The sequence below is a fragment of the Crotalus tigris genome, unplaced genomic scaffold (assembly GCF_016545835.1).
Source record: "Crotalus tigris isolate CLP2741 ecotype Arizona unplaced genomic scaffold, ASM1654583v1 scf7180000019181.594810, whole genome shotgun sequence".
In the NCBI taxonomy this organism is placed as follows: domain Eukaryota; kingdom Metazoa; phylum Chordata; class Lepidosauria; order Squamata; family Viperidae; genus Crotalus; species Crotalus tigris.
Window position 1 is genome coordinate 90,956 of NW_024097419.1, and position 24,459 is coordinate 115,414.

Consider the following 24,459-nt stretch of genomic DNA (forward strand, 5'->3'; position numbering starts at 1 on the left):
ACATAATCTTGATGCAAACTTATCTAATATATTTGTATTGTCCAAAACATTATATATGTGCATGCTTCAATTTAAGTCAAGAGTTATCAATAAATGCTCCAGACAGTCTTCTGAATAATAATCACCATATGACAGAAGTATCAGGACATTTGCTCTTATTTAACATTCCAAATAACTGGGGAAATATTTTGGAATTCTATCTCTCTTACTTTCAAAATGCCCTTATCAGGCACAGTTTACAGGATGAAGTCAATCATTTTCTCGAAAGCACCCAGAGTGTTTGCAGTTAGGATGAGATGTGAATTTAGACATGCCAGTTTACAATTTAACACTCAGCCAGCGATAACACTAATGCAGCCAGTAAAGGAAAGGAAAACATTTTTATACAATTGTAAGTGTAAGAAGGGGTCCTGGCTGACCATTAAGTGCATTAAAAAACGAACCTTGCAGTATGCATATTAAACCAGGTAGTTAATTAATGGGTGCAGTTGGTTGAAATTGAATAATTGATGAAAAATATTTTAACCACTGTGGTTTATCTTTTCAGAATAGAATTCACACTGTTTGCAATTGCAAAATTTTAAAGATTTAATTAAATGAATCTATATTTAAAGCTGTTTTAGACCTCAGGTGTTAATCTAATGGGGTAGTTTCACATTATGATAATTGAACATATAAGCACCTAATTATAATTACTGTATGAACTTTGGCATCATGTGTTAATTGTTCAGACAGCTTTTTAAAAACTGGAATCCACGTGTTGTGCTAAATTATAGTTTTCTTAATCATGGTTTATTGAACAAGCTATAAAAACATTTAACCTCCTCACCATCTTATTTTAAGTGCATCTATTTCATCCATCTATTGATGGGGAAAAGATGAGAATTCAAGTGGGGAGCTGCTGAGCAGAGTATCACTTGCTGTATTTTTTGACAGTAATTTGAAAAGCAACCTTGTTTGAATGAAGCTTAACTTGGAGAAACAATATTTTCTCCTTTTGTACAAAGAGTTTTAAAATATTTACATTCAAACACAGTATAATCAAATGTGATTGAAATTCTCCTTGAACACAAAATTGAAGCACAGCTTCTCTTTTCTTCCTCTTTCCATATTATAGCTTAGTACTGTTTCTTTACAAAGAATTTGCACTTTTACCTCTTTTCAGGAACTCCTCAGCTACATAAATCTGTGTAAACAAAATGCATAAAGCTGTCCTGGGTTTGTGAATCACACAAGACCACAGACCAAGAGAACAAGTCTTACATAGCTGAGGCAAAGCTGCTTCAGTGGAGCACATTCTACAAAAAAGCAATGTTCCTTGACCATTTCCATTTTTTAAGGCTTAATAAATGAGAGATATTTTGCTCCCTGAAAATCTACTAACAGCCTATATTCCACAAGAAAACCATAACTGATGTGATTCATACAATATCCTAAACTATGTTATATAGTTTATAAAACAATTCTTAGGTCCATAAAACTTACAAAACCAAAATTAAGAAACCACAAAGCTAGATCATTGGAGTCATTTGTTCTGTTTACAAAAATATGAAAAAGTACCCAGGGTTCTCAACCAAAAAGTCATTCTCAACATTAAACAGAGTATTTCTCTCAGGAAACAAGAAACAACAGCAACAACAACAACGATGATGATGATGATGGAAAGGATCTTGGAGGTCATCTAGTTTAACCCCCTGCTCAGGCAGGAAACCCTGGAGGCAGGCTGTTCCACTGGTTAATTGTTCTAATAGTCAGGAAATTTCTCCTTAGTTCTAGGTTGCTTCTCTCTTTGGTTAGTTTCCATCCATTGCTTCTTGTCCTGCCTTCAGGTGCTTTGTAGAATAGCTTGATTCCCTCTTCCTTGTGGCAGCCCTGGAGATATTGGAATACTGCTATCATGTCCCCCCTTGTCCTTCTCTTCGTTAAACTAGACATACCCAATTCTAGCAACCGTTCCTTATATGTTTTAGCCTCCAGTCCCCTAATCATCTTTGTTGCTTTTCTCTGTACTCTTTCTAGAGTCTCAACATTTTTTTACATCGTGGTGACCAAAACTGGATGCAGTATTCCAAATGTGGCCTTACCAAGGCATTGTAAAGTGGTATTAACACTTCACGTGATCTTGATTCTATCCCTCTGTTAATGCAGCCCAGCACTGTGTTGGCTTTTTTGGCAGCTGCAGCACACTGCTGGCTCATATTTAAGTGATTGTCCACTAGGACTCCAAGATCCCTCTCACAGTTACTATTATTGAGCAAGGTACCACCTATAGTATACCTGTGCATTTAGTTTTTCTTGCCTAAATGTAGAACCTTACTTTTTTCACCATTGAATTTCATTTTGTTAGATAGTGCCCAATGTTCAAGTCTGTCAAGATCATTCTGTACCTTAAGCCTATCTTATGTAGTGTTGCCTGTTTAGTTCCCCATCTATCCCCTCATCCAAATCATTGATGAAGACGTTGAAGAGCACTGGGCCCAGAACAGAGCCCTGGGGCACCCCACTATACACTTCCCTCCATGTAGATGCAGTTCCATTGAGGACCACATGCTGAATATGGCCAGTCAGCCAGCTACAAATCCATCTGGTGGTGATGCTGTCTAACCCATATTTTTCTATCTTATCAAGTAGTAGGTTGTGGTCTACTTTATCAAATGCTTTACTGAAGTCAAAGTAAATTATATCCACAGCATTCCTCTGGTCCATTAATTTTGTCACCTAGTCAAAGAATGCAATAAGATTTGTCTGGCATGATCTGTTTTTGACACAAATCCATGTAGGCTTTTAGTAATGACTTTAGGTGTTCACTGATTTGTTGCTTGATTATCTTTTCCAGAATCTTCCCAGGTATTGAGATCAAGCTAATAGGTGTTTAGTTTTTTGGATCCATTCCCCCCCCCTTTTTTTTTTGGAAGATGGGAACAACATCAGCTCTTTTCCAGTCCTCTGGTAGTTCCCCAGTGCTCCAGGATTTTCATCACACTTGATTTAATTTTCAGAATTGTTTTACTTATTGCTTTCCTGTTGAATTTTTGGTTTAGTCAAGACCATAGCCTTAATTCTGGGCACATCTATTTAAGGCAGCTGCTCAAAATGTGAGCTATCCTTCAATGGATTTGTTGCCTTTATATTATAAAATTAGCCCCCTTGTAGAGAGGGAATGAATTATATAGGGAAAAATGGCACCTTTAAAATGTCAACGATTCAGGGGTTATTATACTGTCAACATAAAATATTTGAAGTAGTAAGAGAATCATTTCTTATTTACAAGTGGAAGAGCTTTTTTAATGAGGCGGGATAATCTGCTCCTCGGGAACGGTGCTAACCACTAGAGGATACTTTCCGTGAAGACAGATTCTGCTGGAAACACAGCTATTTCTCTGGGTAGTCATGGGAACACACTTTTCAAATGTACATTTATATCTATAATGTGAATTTATTGTCTTGCTTGAGGACGGCAAGAGATCAATGTTCTGGCATGTCCCTGAATGGTCCTTCTATATGGGAAAGTAATGGGTTTGTAGGGATACTTTTATTTAGTCAAATATATTCCTGGCAATTCCTACAGCCGTGCTATTCTTACAGTGGGTGCCCTTGAATTCCTCTATTAAGAAACTGCTCGGTTAATTATGTCGGTATATTCCTAAAAACAGCTGCAGCCTAGCACACACAGGATTAAGAGAAAAAGGCATTTAAATAATGATGTACTAAATAGAAAATGGCAATGAACTGTCAGTTTCAGTTTCCAGGCAAAAGCAAGCTGAAGTCACTTTGACAGCATTCCGTTTCTCAGCAGAGCTAAGGATAAATAGGAAGAGAACATAAGAGCTTTCCATTCTCCAACACAGAGTCTTAACAAAAATAAAAATAAAACCAACATTTTACGTATTCATTCATTTCTATGTTTTTTATAGCTACCCATTTCATGCAGTTGACTCTGTGCAGCTAACACAGAAAAGACCACAACATATAACCCTAGGGACTCAAAAACAAACAATATCACCACTCACACATATATAAAAATAATAAAAAAAAATAAACGGAGGTCATCTAACTATCTGACCCAAATCCCTGGGGAAAAAGCCAAATCTTCAATATCTTATGAAAAGACTAACAGGATTGGAGCCATCTGTATATCGGGGAGGGTGAGGGCAGGGCAGGGGCTGCTACTGCGAAGATATGATTCTGAGTCCAACAACGTTGATCTTTGATGTTGCACAAGCAACAATGGTATTAGTGGGTCTTGTCTACAATGAGTTCCATCTGATGGGACCCAAAGGTGAGTCTTTTCTGCTGTGGCACCCACCATCTGGAACACCCTGTTAAGATGAGGGTAACCCCAGTCCTCATTATCGTATTTTCCAAAAAGCCCTTAGAGAGCCTGCATGTTTGCTGCACTTTGTGGTTTTGTTTTTATCTGTTTATTGTTTTTAATTTGTTTTGCAGTATGTTTTAATAGTATGTTACATTGTATGCTGCCCAGGGATACTTCATGTGGGATGGGAGGCTATATAAATTAGACAAACAAATAAATAAAATAGCTGGCAGGGCCACCCTAATTATATTTTCAGAAGACAAAAGAATGCATTTTGTCCAGTCTACTTCAGAGGAGATCCAGAATGATGCCAGAGCAAGTCTGGTAGACGAAGGTTTGGAATGCATATTGTTGTGAGTCCTTAAAAGTATAATGCATAAGGAATGTAGCATGGCAAGTGATTTGAATTGCTATGTGATATGTGGAAAGTGTTTGCATGGATTATTTATATAATCCTGTCAAGGAAAAATAAAGAAAAAATATGGGGGTTGAATTTTGTTCTTTTTGAAAAACTATGTAGCTTCATAAATCAATATCTCATGTTTTATCTGCATCCCATAGAGAATTTTCCAAGGAAAGAGAAAAAGCCAAGGCCAGGGGAGATTTTCAGAAGCTACGTGAAAAACAACAGCTGGAAGAAGATCTCAAAGGTTATTTGGATTGGATTACCCAAGCAGAAGACATTGACCCAGAGAATGAAGAGGAAGGTGATGGAGAAGGCAAACGAAATAGTATGTGAAAGCTCCTCAATTAAAGATCACTGATAAAAGAAGACGCTGTGTTCTAAAAATGATTTGCAATGGCCTTCTCTAATTGACTTCCTCCAAATATGTTGGGGTAGCAATTCCTGAATACTTAATCATCATGGCTTTAGGGAATAGTTATTGAATAAACTTGTTGAGAATTTAAGAAGTTTGGAGGGTATTAGGTTGGAGAAGGCAGAAGGGGATTATATTCAATCAACTTTCTCAGATTCATACATTCTTCCCAAATGAGGTCAGCGCACCCCCCCATCCAGCATAATGCCTATGGAATTTTCCAAATTTTGCTGATTTCTCAAACCCCGTCCACCAATATTTTGCCAAATTCTTTCCTGGCCCCCTATAAGATATTAATACTCATGTAGTTTTTGCATTCTCTTTTGCTATATTTCTCTTTGTATAAGGAAACAATGACTGTATTCTCCTAATCATCAAGTACAAATACACTCTTTATACATATGTTAACTTTATACATACGTTTACTAACTAGTAGCATAACCATTCCATTAGCAAATATCATTTGTATATTAACACTTTTCCAGTTCTATCAAGAACAGTGCAGACCATTTTTCAGAATTCTCACATTACTTTTTTCCATCTGTTTTTTCTAGCTATTAACCTTATTATAAAAATCTCTGAAGTTTCCCACATTCCCTCACTTTGGTTTTATTTTAAATTATTTTATTATATTTATTTTTAATTTCAATCTCTCTGGTGGAAACTCCTTGTCTACCCCTTTTCATCTACTCCAGCAGCCATTATTTATTTCTACCAAAATTAGCCTGCATTTTCTCTTTCTTTCACCCATCAACTTATGAATTCGTGCTTTTGTATGCATTGAGAAGAGCCTAGATGATGCCAGTTCATACTTTCCACCATATTAAACCTAAACTTTCCTTTCCCTGCATGAATTCATCAACTCCTCCCCCTAATTATCTAATAATAATAGTAGTAGTAGTAGTAGTAGTAGTAGTAGTAGTAGTAGTAGTAGTAGTAGTGAAGTTGGAAGGGACCTTGGAGGTCATCTAATCCAACCCCCTGCTCAGGCAGGAAACCCTATACCATTTTGGACAAATGGCTGTCCAGTTTCTTCTTAAAAACTTCCAGTGTTGGAGCATTCACCGCTTCTGGAGGCAGGTTGTTCCACTGGTTAATTGTTCTAACTGTCAGGAAGTTTCTCCTTAGTTCTAGGTTGCTTCTCTCTTTGGTTAGTTTCCACCGTTGCTTCTTGTCCTGCCTTCAGGTGCTTTGGAAAATAGCTTGATTCCCTCTTCTTTATGGCAGCCCCTGAGATATTGGAATACTGCTATCATGTCCCCCCTTGTCCTTCTCTTCGTTAAACTAGACATACCCAATTCTAGCAACCGTTCCTTATATGTTTTAGCCTCCAGTCCTCTAATCATCTTTGTTGCTCTTCTCTGTACTCTTTCTTTCAGATCTGTTGCAACCTTCCCTTTCTCTTATGCTTAAAAACACATAGTCTATCTTTTTCTTTATTCCACTTCTTAAGTCGTGGCTCTTCTTATTTATTCCTTTTACATTCAACCTGCAATTTTTCATATGCTATGACAATCGCCAGATGGCGCCCAGATGTTGACCTCCACTACTATCCTAGAGTTGGTTTATGAAAGCTTTCACATTTATTTGTAAAATACAAAAGTACAGTCTATACTAGAATACCGGCCTTAGCTGCATCCATGGGTAGGACTCTTATTGGTTGATTTTGACCAATAGGCCACAAGCACAATGAAAGTCCCTTTTTACTCAAGCATGCTAATACTCTTTTGTGCAAACTAAAACCTTTAACCTAAATAATATCTTGCAAGCCAAAATACTGTTGTCCATATTCCACTAATTAGTTTATAATTTGGATATATTCATTAACTCCTATTGGAGTTTAGATTTCAGGCCAATTGATACCTTTTTAATTTTTATTTATAAAAGTCAGGCATGCTTTTATGTGAGAGTAAGCCCCAATGGCTAGGAATTGGAAATTACCCTGTTCATGACAATTATGTCTTATTATTTGATTTATAGGATGTTTACAGTATGGAATATATTATGTAACAAAGTGGAAGCTTAAGTTTTCCTGGCAGAAGGAATATAACCTTTTGCTATCTACATTTTATCTCCTGCCATACATTTTAGACATTCCAAAATTATAGAAAAGAGGATTGGTTTGAGCTTTTACAGGCCTGTGTCTTTTGGGATTCATCTAGTGAGCTCCAGAGTCACTTCGTAGGACTGAGAACAGTTTCTTTATCTGATGCATTTATAGCAGTAGATTCCATTTTAACTCCTCATTGTTAGGGAAAGATGCTCATTTATGCAGATACATGTAGAATTGAGACATGTATACTGTATCATTGCATAGGCTTATTACAATTCAAAATGTCAGGCTGCATTTTTGTTATTTAATTCTTACAGATACCTGTAAATACTGCATAGAAATGTAAAATATAATAGTGAGCTCTTTAAACATACATCAATTTCTAAACAGGGTATTTTAAGCATTATATCCCAATTAGACATCTTTGACATGCCGTCTTATTCTTGCGCCACTCCACAATTCTTCTGTTGTGACTTTCTGTGTCTTCACTGCCATTTTTGGGCAATTACGTAGATTCATAGATATATTAAAAGTAGGCAGAATTGGGCTGCTGGAAAATCCCTTCTATTTTCAATCTTCCTTTATAAATAAATGATAGCTATAGAAGAATTGAAATAGGATAGTGACATTTTATGGAAGTAGGAAAATAGTTGAGTTCCTGGCGACGGAATGCATAGAAGTTGTAAAAGGGAAGAACCATCCACTTCCTCAGCTAATTTTAGAGACAAACATGTAAGGCTCTCAGAGTGTTCACACTATGAACTTGGTCTGCAGAGATGTTCTTTCGTCCTGATTAAGTATCTACTGTCCTTATGACTTATTGTTAATGACATCTTAAAACAGTACTTTGTGCTATATATCAAATAGCATCCTGTAACCAAACAAGATGTTAATGTTGCGGAGTAGCTAGTAAAGTGGATGTGATGTTCCAGAATATCCTAAAATCAATCTAAATTAAAACCTTCATGTTTCATAAGGTTATTTATTGCCTTGCTTGATTGGGGGTTTTCTTTTTCATTTTTGCCTCTGCTAATCCGTGTTTCCCAAAACACAATCTAGAGTGCCTGTGAAATTGTGCAGATATCTTTTTTTTAATTCTCACAAACCCTGCCACTTAAAATACCATTGTGTGATAACCATTGATAAGAACAAGAAAATTAAGCACTTGCTATCTTCTGTGAAAACGGCACACTGTTTGTCAACTGATTTCTTTTAATGAGTACAAGTAGTGACACAGGTTGTCCTACATGACAAAATGTTTTTATACATCTGCTGCAGCAATATTGTTATTTTCAGCATGGGCCAGTTTTAATATACAAAGTCCGCTGAAGTTAATCTTCTGTTATGGCTAATATTCTATTGCAGGATTTGTATATTCTTTCTATTGTTTTGCAATAAACTTGTATAGTCATGATATAGTCAAAATGCTTTTGATTTGGAATATTTGGATGAATTAGAATTGGATATGGGCTGGCTTGAACTCTTTTAGCTCTTTTAGAAAATGATTTATTTATGTGTAAGCCTCACTATTGCATTTTACTTGGTAGCAAGACACACTATGTTTAGTCAGGCTTGTTTCCTGATAAATATGCTTAGAATTGCAGGCTTAGTCAGAGATCAAAGTCCACCATTCTTTCCTTAGAAAAACTTCACAGAGACATACAAATAAGGGAGATTTCACAGTATGCATTCAGGGGTTTGTAAGCCTGGTAGGAATGTTTTTGGCCAAAAGCTATCACAAACAGAGCTTTCTGGATTCACTGCCTATCATAAGGCTGAGTGCTAATATACACATGCAGTTTATGCTTTCAGGAATTAACACTTTCAACCAGGTAGGAAAAACAGCATAAACCGAAAGACAAGCTCAATTTGTGATTCTGTAATTCAGCTTTAATCTTTATTTACTCCATGTGATACTCTTGTAAAACTATTTGGATGCTCATTATTTAGTAGAAAGCATTGAACGATCTGCGTAACTGTTAGAAGTGATTCATCTCTGCTTTCTCGGTTATTCCAGTCTGAACTTGGCTAAGAATGATAGATTATAGAATAATTTAATTTAGGGAAATTCGTATTCATCCACATCAATATCCACAAGTAAATTATTACTTAGAATATTACACTAATGTAGAATACATTATTGGATCGTGTAGGTCGAAAGACTGAGTTCCAGAAGTTTTCAGATTTCAGCAAAATTATTCCTTGGAAATGCATGTGGCTGAATCTATCAGTTGCAGAGAGGTAGCTAACATAGCTTATTTGAATGAGAGTTCGGAAGCAATGCACTGAAATTTCACCTTAAATCACTGGGAAGTCTTTTCAGCAACCATATATCTGACCTTGTTATATTCCAGTCATCAATGATCATTAGGCTTTGGACATTATACAAACTATGAAGAGAGATAGAAATCCATTAATAACTATCCTGACCACCACCACTATACAAATATAGGTATAGGTTTGCAAGTATTATTGATAATTCAACCAACTTTAACTTTTGTATTACTTTTCTCCGTCTGCTTGCATTGACTGAATATGGCTAATTTATTGTCTTCTGCACTTCTGCTGCTGCCATCTACTGTATTATGGATGGGATTGCATGTACTTAATATGAAGGGGTTACATTGGCTGATTTATTAGAAAGCAAGAAGAAAAGCAGATTTAGCTGTTGTCGTGGGGCCAACAAACATGGTAAAATGTGTGTGTGTGTGTGTATTTTTGCAGTGGAACATTTCATTTGAAATGATGAACTTTGCTACTTTTCAAAATCCATACACACATTAAAAAAACACCTACGCGTGAACACACATGTTTTGCATGGACATGATTTGCTGCTTGACTGCATGTTTTTGGGAAATTGTTCTGTAGTAGCTTAGAATATTGAAATTTTGTCTGTTGTTCTTAGAAAATATATACACCCAGTCAAACTAAAAAAGCAAATGAGCAAGATATGAGTACACTGTTTTAATTTCAAAGTGATAAAACTATGAATCTTTAGAAAAACTCTCATTGTATAATGAATTATAGGCTGAGAACTATTCAGTGCATATTATTGATTTTAATTAATATTTTAAATGCTGGTTGAAAAACTCTGGGAGTTAAGTCTACACATCTTAAAGTGGCCAAAGTTGAAAAAAATGATTTAATAATTCAATTATTGCAGATGCACGCAGCCATATATGTTTGCAGCTTGAACATTTGAAACCAGAAAATGCCATGTTCTAATTAGAACTTTTAGAATAACTATATTCTTCCACATAGTTATTGCCCTTTCCATCTGTATCAGTCAAATAATAAGTAGTTGTGCAGCAGTTGGTTCTTTCTCCCTCTGGGAAGCTCAACTTCGAGGATTCTCTATCAATACTGCCTCTCTCTATATTCATCCTGTGTGTGAATGAAAAGTTTAGCACAACTGCTGAAAGCTGACATGATAATAGTAGTTGCAATCCTGAACTTTATCCAGAAAGACCCAGACTGAAGTTCCAATACATGAAATTCATTGGGTGCCTTTGAACCAGTCCTTATCTCGCTGTCTAGGTTTCCTTACTTAAGGAACTTGGAGGAGACAGTATTAAGCATAATGCTTTGAACACATAAGGTAAAAGGCAGGATATAAATCTAAATACAAATAAGAATAATTTATTGTTAAGGTAGAAGTGTACTGGTCCCTCCAAAGATAAATTTATGCTATATTTTGTCTCTAGGATAATTAACACAAGCTATCCTTGTTCTATGAGCATTAGAGATCTGTACCCATTCCAGAATAAAGGGAAATCACATAAATCAGAGGAGATTTCAATGGCATAATTGCTTAAGAAAGTATTAGTCTGGCAGCTGAAACAACCCAAAAAATCTACATATGCCAGGTTCAGATGATTTCCCTTGCAATTAAATCCAAGGGCCTTTATGGATGATGATTACTTTCTTACCTCTCTTACCAGCATTCTTCACTAATCCTGAATCTATTGAAAAGCATATTATATTATTCCACATAGCAGATGGGAAGGTAGCCTTCTTGCAAAACTAAATTAGAAGGTTACAATTTTGTTATAATTTGAGACAACTGCTTACTTTAATGGAGGAATCTGTAGCCTCCAACAATAATTAGGAATGAAGGCTATTCATTTGAATTGTTCACAAGGTTTTCAAAGGGTTACATAACAGTCAGGTTATATCTTCCCTAGTTGACAGGTGTAGAGATTTCTGGCAATGTTCTTACACACAAGCTCCTTCTCATTAATTCTGCATGTACAATTATGGTAGTGTTTCAGAAGACAATTGTAACATGAAAAGGACCAGAGGAAGAGAAATAAAGGAAATGGGCAGGCAGAGATGGTATGGAGCACTGAGTTTTCTCCTGAAGTCTCATGAATCCAAATATAAATCAGAATTATATTCCTAACTTTGTAAGATTTTGGTCCACATATATAATTTTTGAACCATGCCTGGATATACTATGGCCCCTCTGCTTGTAAACTATGTCCCAGAACATCTTCAGTAATCTCTTGACCTTCCTATTCTGTTTGGGATTCAGAAAAAGGGAGGAGTCCTAAACTTGGCAGATCACTGTGTGTAGCTAGCTGGCAGCCTTCAATTTAGTGATTCATAAATTTTGCAGTTTGGACCAAACTGTGAACAATGCATTTTTAATCTAGCTGCTCTTCAAAATATCCACAAGGACAAATCTTCCAGAAACAATGGCATTGTAAGGAAATGGCTTACTTTAAACAAGGACTAAGATAATAAAAGCTGTCAGAATTGTCCTTGGCAAAACTTGCTAAGGCATAAAGTAGAAATGTAACTGGCACTTTATGCAGTAATTTAAAAGTTAATTTACTGCTTGCTCTGCTTTAGATGACAGCTTATCTTTGTGGGCAGGCAAGAAAGTACATTTATATTCTGGATGCTTGGATAATCCTTTCATCTGAATTGACAAGTGCACCTGTAATAATTATGAGCTGACTTTCAAGAGTTGTATTAGTATATTTGTGCTAGCAATTGAAAATATTTTTTGCTTGTGTCAGCCCATACATTCTTAAAGTAGTTATAGTCAACACATTAGATCATATGCTATGATCCATCCATCCATGGATTAGACCTGGTAACTGAAGTTTATACTTCAGGAACAACATAAGGTCTGTAAGATAGACCAGCATCATTGATCCCATGTTGCTAAAATGAAGAGACAGAATGCTATGTGAGCTGAAAGCAGAAGCAGGATTAATTTCTTATAACCCAGAAGTAAGTTACTGAGAAGTTGTTCCAAATATTGCAACCATATTTGGAGTCTCATATCATAGCTCTCATCATATTAATGCAAGCATTGGGGAAAAGGTCATTTTGTGGAAAACTAAATAGCTTTACTGTACCTTGCAGAAGAATGATGTTGCACTATTAGTAGTGCCTAGGATAATCAGATTCTGTGTTGTATTTGTGCTTTTCTGTTCGTGTGCTAGGATTTTCTTTGCTTAGAATCCTGAACTCTGGTCTATTTGTGCCCTTTAGGTGAGATCCGTTTATTCTTTGTGTTGATTGCACTACAGATTGTTACAAGAGAGGCCATTTGTAAAATAAATATAATACTTGAGAGACATTTGAGATATTTTCATATGTTGCTTTTCAATAACAAATCTAATTATACTTTCATTATTTCACAACAGCAAGCATGCAAGTAAGCGAGACTGAGTCAGTGAATACTGAAAATGTGGGTGGTGAAGGAGAGACCACATGCTGTGGAAATTTGTGGTGAGTATATCATGGAACTCTTGAAGACTTTTAGCCCAAATACTCAATGGAGAAATAGACTGGACCAAGTTTTCTGAAAGAAACAATCATTTTTATTTGATTGTAAGTCTTAACATAGACAATTACATTAATAATGACACTGCTTTATTCATTGCAAATTGTAAGAAAGAGTTCTCGGAGATTCTTTTTTTAAAGGGCTAAATACGGTATATCATATCATATATCAGACTGGAGTTTTTAAAAGCTAGCATTTGTATCCTATTGTATTTAATTTATATATAACCATTTGTAGGGTGTCCTAGCTCAGAGGTCCCCAACCCCCAGGCTGTGGCTCACTATCGGGTCATGAGCCATTTGGAACTGGGCCGTGGAAGCGGCAGACAAGCCTGCATGCATCCCCACTTGCATGAGCAACGAGGGGGGCCATGTACAGGTGCACTCTATTTGCATGAGCAGCGGGCACACATGCCCGCCACTTGTGTGGAATCATCCCCTCTCCCTCCTTACTGGTCCACAAAGCTGGAAAGGTTGGGAAACTCTGTCCAAGCTGATAGATATTGCTTAGAAATATGAATAATATTATCGTGAATTGGCACCTTTTGTTTAGACCTACTCTAAATTCAACCTTGTAAGAAACTCCTAATAAATACGTTACAACTCTGCAAATGAAGGTTGGCAGGTTTGTGAGATTTAAACTTTGGAAGTTCATGTTAAAATTACTATTCAAAATCCACACTCAGGTCTCTAATCCATTAGAGAGTGTTGATAAAATACTCTTCCCTGTGCTTTATTGTAGGCTTATCATTTTGTTTTTGAAAGAGTGGAAATTAGAATTATTTTATTTCTATCCCGATAGTTTAATTAAAATCTCTTTCTAGATTGTTGAGTAAGAACTTCAAGGTAAATGTGCATTCATTATTTCAAAAAGGGTATAACTGTAAAACATAGTTAATTATAATGTTGGTTTATTAAAAGCAGTTAAGAAAGGCCATTGTTATACAGTTTATCCTGGTTGAATATGTCCATAACTAACAATATTTAAATAATTCCAACTCAGGTTTCAAAATGAAATGAGATGTGTACATTCTTGTTTTATATTTTCTTTAAAATGTGTTTTCCTTTTCTTTTAGTCAAATTATCTCAAAATCCAAGTTCAGGTCAGTATTCTTTCCCTCTCATTTTCCTGCTATATATCATAATTCTGTGCTGATTATCTGTAGATATTGTGAGTGAATATGACTGATTTTTAAAATTGTGTTAGTAAATATAAAAGAATTATACAGACCATCACATTTTATTCTTTCCATTGTTTTGTTATAATAGTTACAGCATATGCTTCTTTCTTTTTAAAGAAAGACAGAGCTACAAAACAACTATTCCATGTAACCCTCTTTTCTGAAAAAAAAAAAGAACGAATGAAGGAGAGTAATTAATTGTTTTCTTGCTCAGTGATTTTTCTACCCCAGATTAATTTCCCGGTTTTGCTTATCACTTGATTGACAATATGACTTTCTGAAGACATCTGTGCATTTCAAATTCTTAGGGGGAAAAGCCACAAAGAAGAGAGGTAGCAGAACAATTTGTAGAGGAATTGGCACGCAAGAAAAAGATTATACATCTTCAGTTTCCCTGCTTGTTCTTTTTCAGTGTCGTTTTTCATAAAAAGATGCTCCAGCAGTTTATTGTTACATCAAATTACATTTAAGGTATAGCTTGGATCAAAGCCATCATCCAACAGATAATGAGGATTTTCTTCAGGTAGAAAAATGCCACCGAGAATAAGTATCAAATGATGTTATACGGGGGGGGGGGGCGAGTATCCAGAGGAGACAGGAACTGGGGAACCTCAGCTCCATGCCCCAATTGCATAAGTGATTAACAATATCCTCTTAAGATGCCAACATAAGCCTTAACTTGAAAGTGCTGTGCTGGTTATTTCATTAACAATGACAACGGTAGAAGACAATTTATGTGTCTCCCTCAAATGCTGCTGTTCTGTGTTTCTTTCGGTTTTGTGATGGCAGATGATTAATATCATGATGTGTATAATGCATCTTAAAGAGCAAGAACTCTTGCTGATTAGCTTACTAAGCTGTATGCTAGTCATAAAAGCACTCTATATAAAAATAGACACCAACAAGAAATAACCACACTATTTGGAGAAGGGAATTCTGATTGTCTCTGGAATGCCTGATCCATAAAAATCTGATGGTTTTTTAAATTTAGATATATTTGCTGAAGAATTTGATAAGATGGATGTAGAAGGGTATTTTTTTTTTTTTTTGAGTCTACTTTTTAAAAAAATCTTACTATGACTTCAACCCTTGGCTGCTTAGTGGATTATTTTAAGGATTGCTTAATTCTATTATTTTGCAAATAGTTGTTCATATCAAATGTCCCATTTCTTATGCACAAAAGGATAGATAAATCAAGGGGCCCACAGTAATGGGAATTAAACACAACAAACAAATTTAATAAATAAAATAAATATATCCCCATTAATTTCATGAGCAGGGAATTATTTTGCCAAACTGGTTTCCGAGAATAATGCTTAATTCAAAGCCCTCCATGGTCAGAGTACTTCATGTGCTTGATTTTTGTAAACTGTTGCTTTTATTCTGTTTATTTCACTCATGCCTTAGTCCATAATGGGGGTGTTTTTGCTTTGTGACAAGAGTTATTCCCACCTAATTTAAAGTAAATATTCTTACAGAGAGAAATAAATGCTCTATGTTTGGATAAAGGGGTCAGTAAATGGAGACATATTTCATCTTATATGATAAAACTTGTACAAAAATGATGGCCTAGAAATTTAGCATTCCTTCTATAATTCTTTATTTGTTTTTCCTCTCACCCCGATTGTGGAAGTTGCAGCTGCCCTTCAAGAGAGGATTTCCAAACCAATGGCCTTATGTCAGTTCTTTGAGGCAGGCCAGCTCCATCAAAAAACCAGCAGGGGTTCCATGAATGCTGTTTGTTGCTGAATTTTGAAAGCCTGCTAGAGATTCTCTATGCTCCATCTTCAAGATGGGGCTAATTTGAGTTTCTTTCTCATGCTTCCCTCTTTCTCAGAACTGAATAATCTTTTCTGAAAATCCCAATTCCTTTTCCATTCTCAAGGCATGTCTATTTTCCTTTACACCTGTCATGGCTGCTTTCTTTTTGAATCTTAAGATTCTTAATATTCTATTCCCACAATTCCAATTCATCTCTTTTGCTTCCGGGTTATTAGGGACGAGATCCATTCACAAATTTTTCTGTCACTGATATTCTGGTGTCCTGATTCGTATGATCAACTTAATCTGCTTTTAGGTAAATCTCACTGCTTAGTAAACTACAACTGAGCTAAGTCAACAGTCTCTTATGTTATGTTTAGCTACCTTGAGTCTTACTTGTTTATCATGGAATATAAATGGGTGTAGGAAATCCTTATCATGGTAATGCATGTTAAAGCTCACATTCACTCTATTCACAAGGTTAATAGAATTGTCTGAACATTAAGTCTATCTTTACCTCTGCTTATAGTACTGTCATCTTACTACTGCTATCATTTCCAGAAGTAGCCATAAATTGATATAGGCTATTTTTTTCTGGTTGTTTCAGCCATTTCCAGATTTACAAATATTCACATTAAAAAAGTGTTTGTACTTTACAAGTGGTTGCTCCTAATATCTAAGGTTCAATCTAATTCTACCTAGGGCTTCTTGGTCACAGTACCACATTTGCTGGCATGGGATAGGGTTACTTTCTATAGCAACAAATACTGGGTAAAATAGAGGTAAGGTGGTCTTTTGGAAGGATTGTACCCAAAATGTCTAAACATAGGATTTCCCTTGATTTCATCAGCTGCCTGAATAAGTATTTTTTAAATTCTAGGTTGTATTATTGATTTTTCTGTGTTTATTCTATGCCATACTGCATTTGCTATAATGATCACAAATCAGTTTGTCATTTTTTTAATTGAAAAATGAAATAAAATGCTACAGATAAATTTATATGAAGCTTGAAGGTTGACATTGCTGCTGCTACCCAGGTCTCACAATGTCTGGACTGTCTTGTAGCTTGTATCAATGTACATGTAGCTGATTTATACGTTGAAAAGCTCTAAAGAGTTAACATATCAGAGAAGCAGGTAAAATCTGTATAAAAAAGTTTAGATTATTTGCCTTAGTTCAACCAAGCATGAATCAGGTCATAAATGTAACCAAACTAATTTAAAATTCATTCTCTCTTGCATACCTTTCATGAGGAAAACTAAGTATCAACACATTTATACACACGCAAATACAGTGTTGACTCCTGTACGAAAAACATCTCTGTGTGATAGTGGAATTCTTCCCCATTGTGGCATATGGAGAATCTCAAACATATAGATGATAGTATTTCTAGTTGAGCATGTGGGAAAGATGTATTTTTAAAAATGTTCCTCTTCTCCAAACCTCTTATGGAGCTGGCACAATAGAGGAGTGTAAAATCTGCTCCTATGTGGATTGGTCAACATTTGCTCATGGATTATTTCAATAAGTTTTATGTAAGTTATCTATAGAAACTGTTTAGAAATTTCCTGAATGAACCTGCCAGATTGTGTATTAGATAAAGCATGTCAGCGTATTAAACTGCAATATAATGTTATAATTTGCATTAGCTCTCCATTCATTTTTGGAGACAGTTCACAACATAGTTCTGTCTTTATGCAAATATAAACTCAGGGAGTTTAATGTTTGTTCCCCTGCCTGGCATTCAAAGGGAGCACTTAAAACATGTTGCCAGAAGCAAAGCCTTGCCATCAAGGCATCAAAGCAATCATGTCCACAAGAGTACTTGTACAGTTCCCTCAAAGTCTGCATATCAATGTTCATTTATGGACAGCACTTTCTCTGGGATCCCCAGACAAGAAGTTGGCATCCACATGACTACAAAGACAGCCAAGACAAGTCTTTTCAGCCTTTGGGTAACCCTTTCAATTACTTCTACTGTTGCTGCTTTAATACTTAAAAGTAGAGGATTCTTTGATCCCAACCAGTATGCATTATAAAGGGTGTCAAACTGTCAGCTGGCTGGCCAGATGCATCATGGCAAAACCGCGTCCACCCCATTCTGACAATGGAAAAAAAGTCACCATACGGCGCGACACGTTGCGTGACGTTGTGAGTTTGACACCCCTGCTTTACAAACATACTGTTTATAGCAGTGGTTCTCAACCTTTTTAATGCTGCGACCCGCAACCGGTCATAAGTCGAGGACTACTCAACCAGTCATAAGTCAAGGACTACTCAACTGGCGCAGCACCGTTTGCAGAATGGGACTTTTGGCGGGCTCAGCAGGGCAGAGACAGCCTGGACAATTCCTATTGGCTTTTGAAAGCCAATAGAATTAGACTCTATTCAAGAGAGTCTATTCTATTGGCTTTCAAAAGCCAATAGAATAAAAGGGAGTAGCACAGCTAAGGAAAAGGGGGGAAAAATGGAGGACTGCGTTGTTTGGTGACCCCCGTGAAATGGTTGTTTGACCCCAAATGGGGTCCTGACCCACAGGTTGAGAACCACTGGTTTATAGGCACAGAAATCCAGCCAAATCCTGATCCTGACCTGTATTAAGAACTTATAGATCTTTTAAATGAATGTTCTGCCAAAGTTTCTTTTTTTATTTCAAATGATACCTATTTTAAAGAATGAGGTTAATTTAAATGAATGGCAGAAAGGTATCAACAAATTTATCTGGGCAGGGAAAAAGCCAAGAGTAAAACTTAAAATCATACAAGATACTCGTGAGAGAGGTGGACTCAAGGTACCGAATTTGAAATTGTATTATGATGCTGTGGTTTTAACATTAATTAGTGATTGGGTTAATTTAACAAATGTAAAAATACTCCTCTTGGAGGGTTGGGACTTACTTTTTGGATGGCATGCCTATTTAATTTTTAATAAGAAGGTTGATAGGGTTTTTAAATCTCATATTATAAGGATTTCTTTACTTCGGGTTTGGAGGAAATATTATAGAACTGATTCTAAAATTCCATTATGGGCCATACCATGGCATGCGATAGAGGGGATAAGGAGAGGAGTTAAGATGGATAGTGTTTCTTATGCACAATTACTTAGATGGGATGGTAAAAATTGGCAGTTAAAATCTTTGGAAGATTTAGCACAAGAAAATATTATATATTCATGGTTTCAGTATAGACAAATTGTGGATAGATGGAAGGTAGATTGTAATGTGGGTTTGCTTAGAGAAGATGAGAATTTTTTTAAACAAGTAAAAGATCAAAGACGAACTCACATTAAGAGAATTTATGGGGTGTTAATAGAATTGGATTCAGAAGCAGAATTAGTTAAAGAATGTATGATTAAATGGGCACAAAATTTTGGTGAACCAGTTTTATTAGATACTTGGGAAACTATTTGGGTGAGAAATGTTAAATTTACACAAGCCCAGAATTTAAGGGAGAATTTTTATAAAATGTTTTACAGATGGCACCTTGATCCACAAAAAATGTCTCATATGTATCCTGACTTACAGCCTAATGTTGGAGATGTGGATGCTTGGATGCTACTTATTATCATATTTGGTGGTCGTGTAAAAACATAAAAGATATGGTGGAATATTCAAAGAATTTTTAGAAGGAGGGTAAAATTTACCCCACAATTGTTTTTGTTAGGTATCGTTATTGATTGTGATACTAAGGAGACTACACTGATGTTAAATTTAATTACAGCTGCAAGGTTGTTAGTAGGGCAATGTTGGAAGAAGGAATCTTTGCCTACTTTGCAAGAGTGGTTTCTTAAAGTTTCTTATTTGGCGGAAATGGCAAAGATTTCGGCTTTTTTGAAGGATCAATCGCAAGAGAAGTATGTTGCGGTATGGAAAAAATGGATAGATTTTATACAACATAAGTTAGATATAAAAAAATATTATTTAGTTTTTTAACAATTTATATTTAAAATGGAATATTTTGGTTTTTTTTCTTTCTTTGTTCTTCTTTTTTCCTTTTTTATTCTTCTCTTTTTTAAACATTTATTTTTTGTATTCATGTTTTCTTTATATATATATTATTGTTAATTATTTTATAATTTTTTTAATTTATGTATTTAGATTTTTAACTAATGTTAGATTTACTTATGGTTTATATCTTTTTTTAAGATTTTTTGATGAAATTTTAATTAAGCCTATATCCAGCTCTGGGAAGGTCGGGGGAGGGAATGGGAGGGTTGGGGAGGTTGGGGGGAAGATTGTTTTGTTTTTTGTAAAATGTCAAAATTTAATAAAAATTATCTTTGAAAAAAAAAAGAACTTATAGATCTTTCTCAGTTACAAACCTTCCTTTTGGTTTCTTGCAGACGTTTCATTACACTGGTAACACCATCAGTGCTAGTAAGGAGTGCTATTTGCTGTCAATTTATATTCTGGTGTCAGAATTTGTTGTCTAATTTTATCCTGTATTTTAATGTTTCTGCCTTATAATGCTGTCATTTTAGCCGGCGCTGGCGTCGATGGAACCGTTTCAGCCGAAGACGATGCAGAGCTGCTGTAAAATCTGTTTCTTTTTATTGGTTAGTCATTGTATTGGTCTTCCTGAACACATTAACTATCTCATCTGAGCATTATAACCAGCCTGACTGGCTAACAGAAATACAAGGTAAAATGAAATATTTTCTTGTTTCTTATTATAATCAATGAAAAATATTTTTACTTTTCTTTTTCTAATATCTTCATTTAGTCTGTGTTGTCCAATGTTATGATAAATACCAGTGAGATCACATGAGCAAATGTGATGTAGTGGATAAGGTGCTGGGATGGGAACTGGGAGACTGTAAGTTCTAGTCCTCCTTTAGACATTAAAACTATTTGGGTAACCTTGGGCCAGAAACTCCCTCTCAGCCTAACCCACCTAAAAGTTGGTTATTGTGGGAAAATAGGTGTGAGAGCACTATATATTGAATCATGAGCTGTAAAAAAATGATATAAATCTAATAATAAAAGAAAAAAATGGCTGTGGAAGAATATCTGATAGACAGTGAAGAAGATGCACTGAAGCTAGTACACCATGAAGGCTTAGTGAGTACCAGACAGATCAAATTGGCCTATAAGAAAGACCAAATAAAGAGTAAAAAAGAGACATGGCAAGAAAAGTATTACATGGCCAGTATATGTAAAAACTATAAAAAAAAGCAGATAACAACAAAACCTGGACCCAGACAACATGTTGTTTACTAAGCACTTATGAATTGTAATCTCAGAAAACTAATAAAATGTTATATAAAAAAGAACAAAGGCATACAAAGCCAGAATTGAGAAGATAGCAAATGCTGCTTCTGCAAAGAAGCTGGAGAAACAGTTCCCCACCTAGTTAGCTGCAGCAAGAAGATCACATCGATTTATTACAAACAACAGCATGACCAGGTAGCAACAATAGTTCATTGCAATATCTGCAAGGAAGAACTAATGACACCACATAATAGAACAAAATAATAGAAACTGAAGAAGATAAATTCCTCTGGGACTTTAGAATTCAAACAAACAAGCATGTGTCACATAACACCCCAGATTTAACAATAAGACAGCTTTACTTGGAACAGCATAATACTGTGACAATACTTTTTAACACCAACAAACAACAACATCTGCTTATCTCACATCCATGGGAAGGATTTGATAGGTCGATAAAAATGCCATCTAGTGTAAACATCTGATTGACTATGCAGTCAACCAAGATAATTGGACAATAATGCCAAATCCAATCTAAACATCTGGCTGACTGTGCATTCAACAACAACAATAATAATAAATAAACATGTATTACTAGTATAGTAATGAAGAGATCTGCATCATTTTGTAGTGGGGATCCAAAAGCCAGAAGTAGTAAGACAGCCTCCCTTTTTTATTAATAATTTATATTAAGCCTGTTTTCTCCTTAAAATCCTAAAAAACTTAGACCATAGCAATTTTGGGTTTTTTTTTTCATCAGCACCATTTTGGAAGCCCTTTTGATTGGGGAGAGGAGAGCTTGCAAAAACTTACATATAGATTGTAGGTTGTCCACTTCCATAGATGAACATAGGCAAATTCTACTGAACTTTTATTGTAGATTAATATCAATTTAATCATAGTTTAATGCTGAAATAGGTAAACTTTTCTTCCATAAAGGAAAAAAAAATCCTGCCGTATCTCTGCCTCTAAGGCTATGGCTGGCAGACTGAAGTCCAAAGAGTGCAATGGCCATTAGACAGTGTTGGTGTGCCAGCAAGGAGACAACTATTGGTAGGCCGCTGCTGCCACCCAGGATGCCTCTGCAACAGCCATTTCTTTTAACTAGGAGGGTCTGGCAGAGAATGGCGATCTCCTACTCTTCCCATTCTTAATTTGCACAAAAACAGGCAGTTTGGCAGATTTGGGTCAAAAGATGTAGTTTGGTGACTGCTGGCCTAGTGGTCTAGTCTAGTCTAGTCAAGTAGTCTAATGATTGACATTTATTATGAGTGTCAAAATGATTTCTTTGATCTAGTACAGTATTTATAGTGAGTCAGAGTCTGTAGCAGGGGAAATACTTTCTTATATTTGTGGGTCAAATTATAAGGAGCAATTCCAGTTAACTTGCAGAGCTCTTCTTTATGAACCATCGTCTTCAGTTCTGTCCTTTGACTCTATTTAGATGGTTGTTGTCCAAGTAGACTTTAACTTTAGGAATTGTACATATCGATGTCTAATTTTCTGATTTTTAAAATCATGTCCATATTAAAACTTAATATTCAATACATTGTAAGAAGAGAAAATGTAACTTGACAATATAATGGCCTGGACACCTCTGCTATAATTTCATATGTTGGTTGTTAGGCTACATCATCTTAATTTGGGATTTTTGCCCAAAGAGGGAGAAATAGAAACAATTTCATTGCTCAGATTAGATTTAAGACATGAAACTGAAACTCATCAATCGGTTTAATGTTTCAAATTTTTTTCCCCCAGATATTGCAAACAAAGTCCTTCTGGCTTTATTCACCTGTGAAATGTTAGTAAAAATGTACAGTCTTGGGCTGCAGTCTTACTTTGTGTCCCTTTTTAATCGTTTTGACTGCTTTGTGGTCTGTGGCGGCATTGTTGAAACCATCCTGGTAGAGCTGGAAATTATGTCCCCTCTCGGAATTTCAGTGTTCCGCTGTGTTCGTCTCCTCCGTATTTTTAAAGTCACTAGGTAAGAGAAACTTGTTCTTACTTGGTGCTGAGTTTTACTGACCCTTGTATGACCCGCTGCTCTTTTGTAATATTTCATCATGCACTGTTCTTTTACGGGTTTTTTTTCTGTTAACACACACATTTTAATTTGTAGGCACTGGACATCCCTGAGCAACTTGGTAGCATCCTTGTTAAACTCAATGAAGTCCATTGCTTCACTGTTGCTTCTGCTTTTCCTCTTCATCATAATCTTCTCATTGCTTGGAATGCAGCTGTTTGGAGGCAAATTTAATTTTGATGAAACTCAAACAAAACGGAGCACCTTCGATAATTTCCCACAAGCCCTTTTAACTGTATTCCAGGTAACTTTATTCACCCACTATAAAACATTTTTTAAAAAATCTGTGAACAACAAAACTGTCTAAGTAATCCTGTCTCCTAAAATAAAAATAAAAGTCACTTATCACAACGATAGTTCCTTCTGTTTATGTTAAATAGCATTCTGCTCATTAAAAGTCAATCTTTGGTAATTTTTGCGTCATTTTGTACCATTTGTTCATATCATGTATTCAATCTCTCTATGCAGCATAGCTTTTATGTTAACATCATTAATATTAAGTTGTCTTTGTTCATCCAATACAGCTAACAAAACAGTTATTAATTGCAAAATTTTCCATTATGGTTAATTGTTTTTTTTAACAACTGTTTATATTGTGCACATTTTAAATCTGTATCTTGGTAAGTTACCCCGATTTATTATGATCCAGAGCTTGAGCTTAAAGATTCAATTTTTTTCATATGAAACAAGGTAACTTAATTTCTTTGCCTTGAGTAAAATCTAGGGCTGTCCATTTTTGCCTACAATGTTCCACAAGCAAAGTCCACTCCCTTCTTGTTTTCTCCCCTAAATTCATATATGTACATTAATATATTCATTGACAACCTATTTAGTATTATAGATAAGAAATTGGACCTGGTTTGAGGAGTTTCAGACCCTATTTGATCCCAAAGTTCATTAGATGACTTCAGGTCAGCAATTCTCATCCTAACCTACTTCAAAGGGTTGTCACCACTTAGATAAAATTAGTGGAAACCTCCATGCTTATTACTTTAGCTTCCACAGACAAAACAAACCATAAGAGAAAAAAATGCTATGAATTATTGGAGAAAACAAGTAAAAATTATCACACTGAATCTAAAGTGAACATTTGAAAACAATATTGTATTAATTTTCCTAAATAATCTTGAAGGACCAGTGCTTTCAAATTCAGGATCGTGAGCTCTTTTTGAAGGCTACTTACTACAATAGAAATATTGTATAAAGGTTCCTAATATGCTCAGTTTAATGAGCACATTCA

At 35.5% G+C, this 24,459-nt stretch overlaps 1 protein-coding gene across 14 annotated transcripts in view; it reads left to right on the forward strand.

Annotated features, from left to right (window-relative positions):
- CACNA1D (calcium voltage-gated channel subunit alpha1 D) overlaps positions 1-24,459 on the forward strand; it is a 157,090-nt gene that overhangs the window by 39,274 nt on the left and 93,357 nt on the right. For all 14 annotated transcript variants that reach the window (XM_039360901.1, XM_039360911.1, XM_039360912.1 and 11 more), the window contains exons 6-11: positions 4,877-5,046; positions 12,847-12,931; positions 14,062-14,088; positions 20,407-20,567; positions 22,895-23,120; positions 23,256-23,463. In XM_039360901.1, coding sequence (XP_039216835.1) covers positions 4,877-5,046; positions 12,847-12,931; positions 14,062-14,088; positions 20,407-20,567; positions 22,895-23,120; positions 23,256-23,463 — 877 coding nt within the window. The remainder of the gene's footprint in view (positions 1-4,876; positions 5,047-12,846; positions 12,932-14,061; positions 14,089-20,406; positions 20,568-22,894; positions 23,121-23,255; positions 23,464-24,459) is intronic.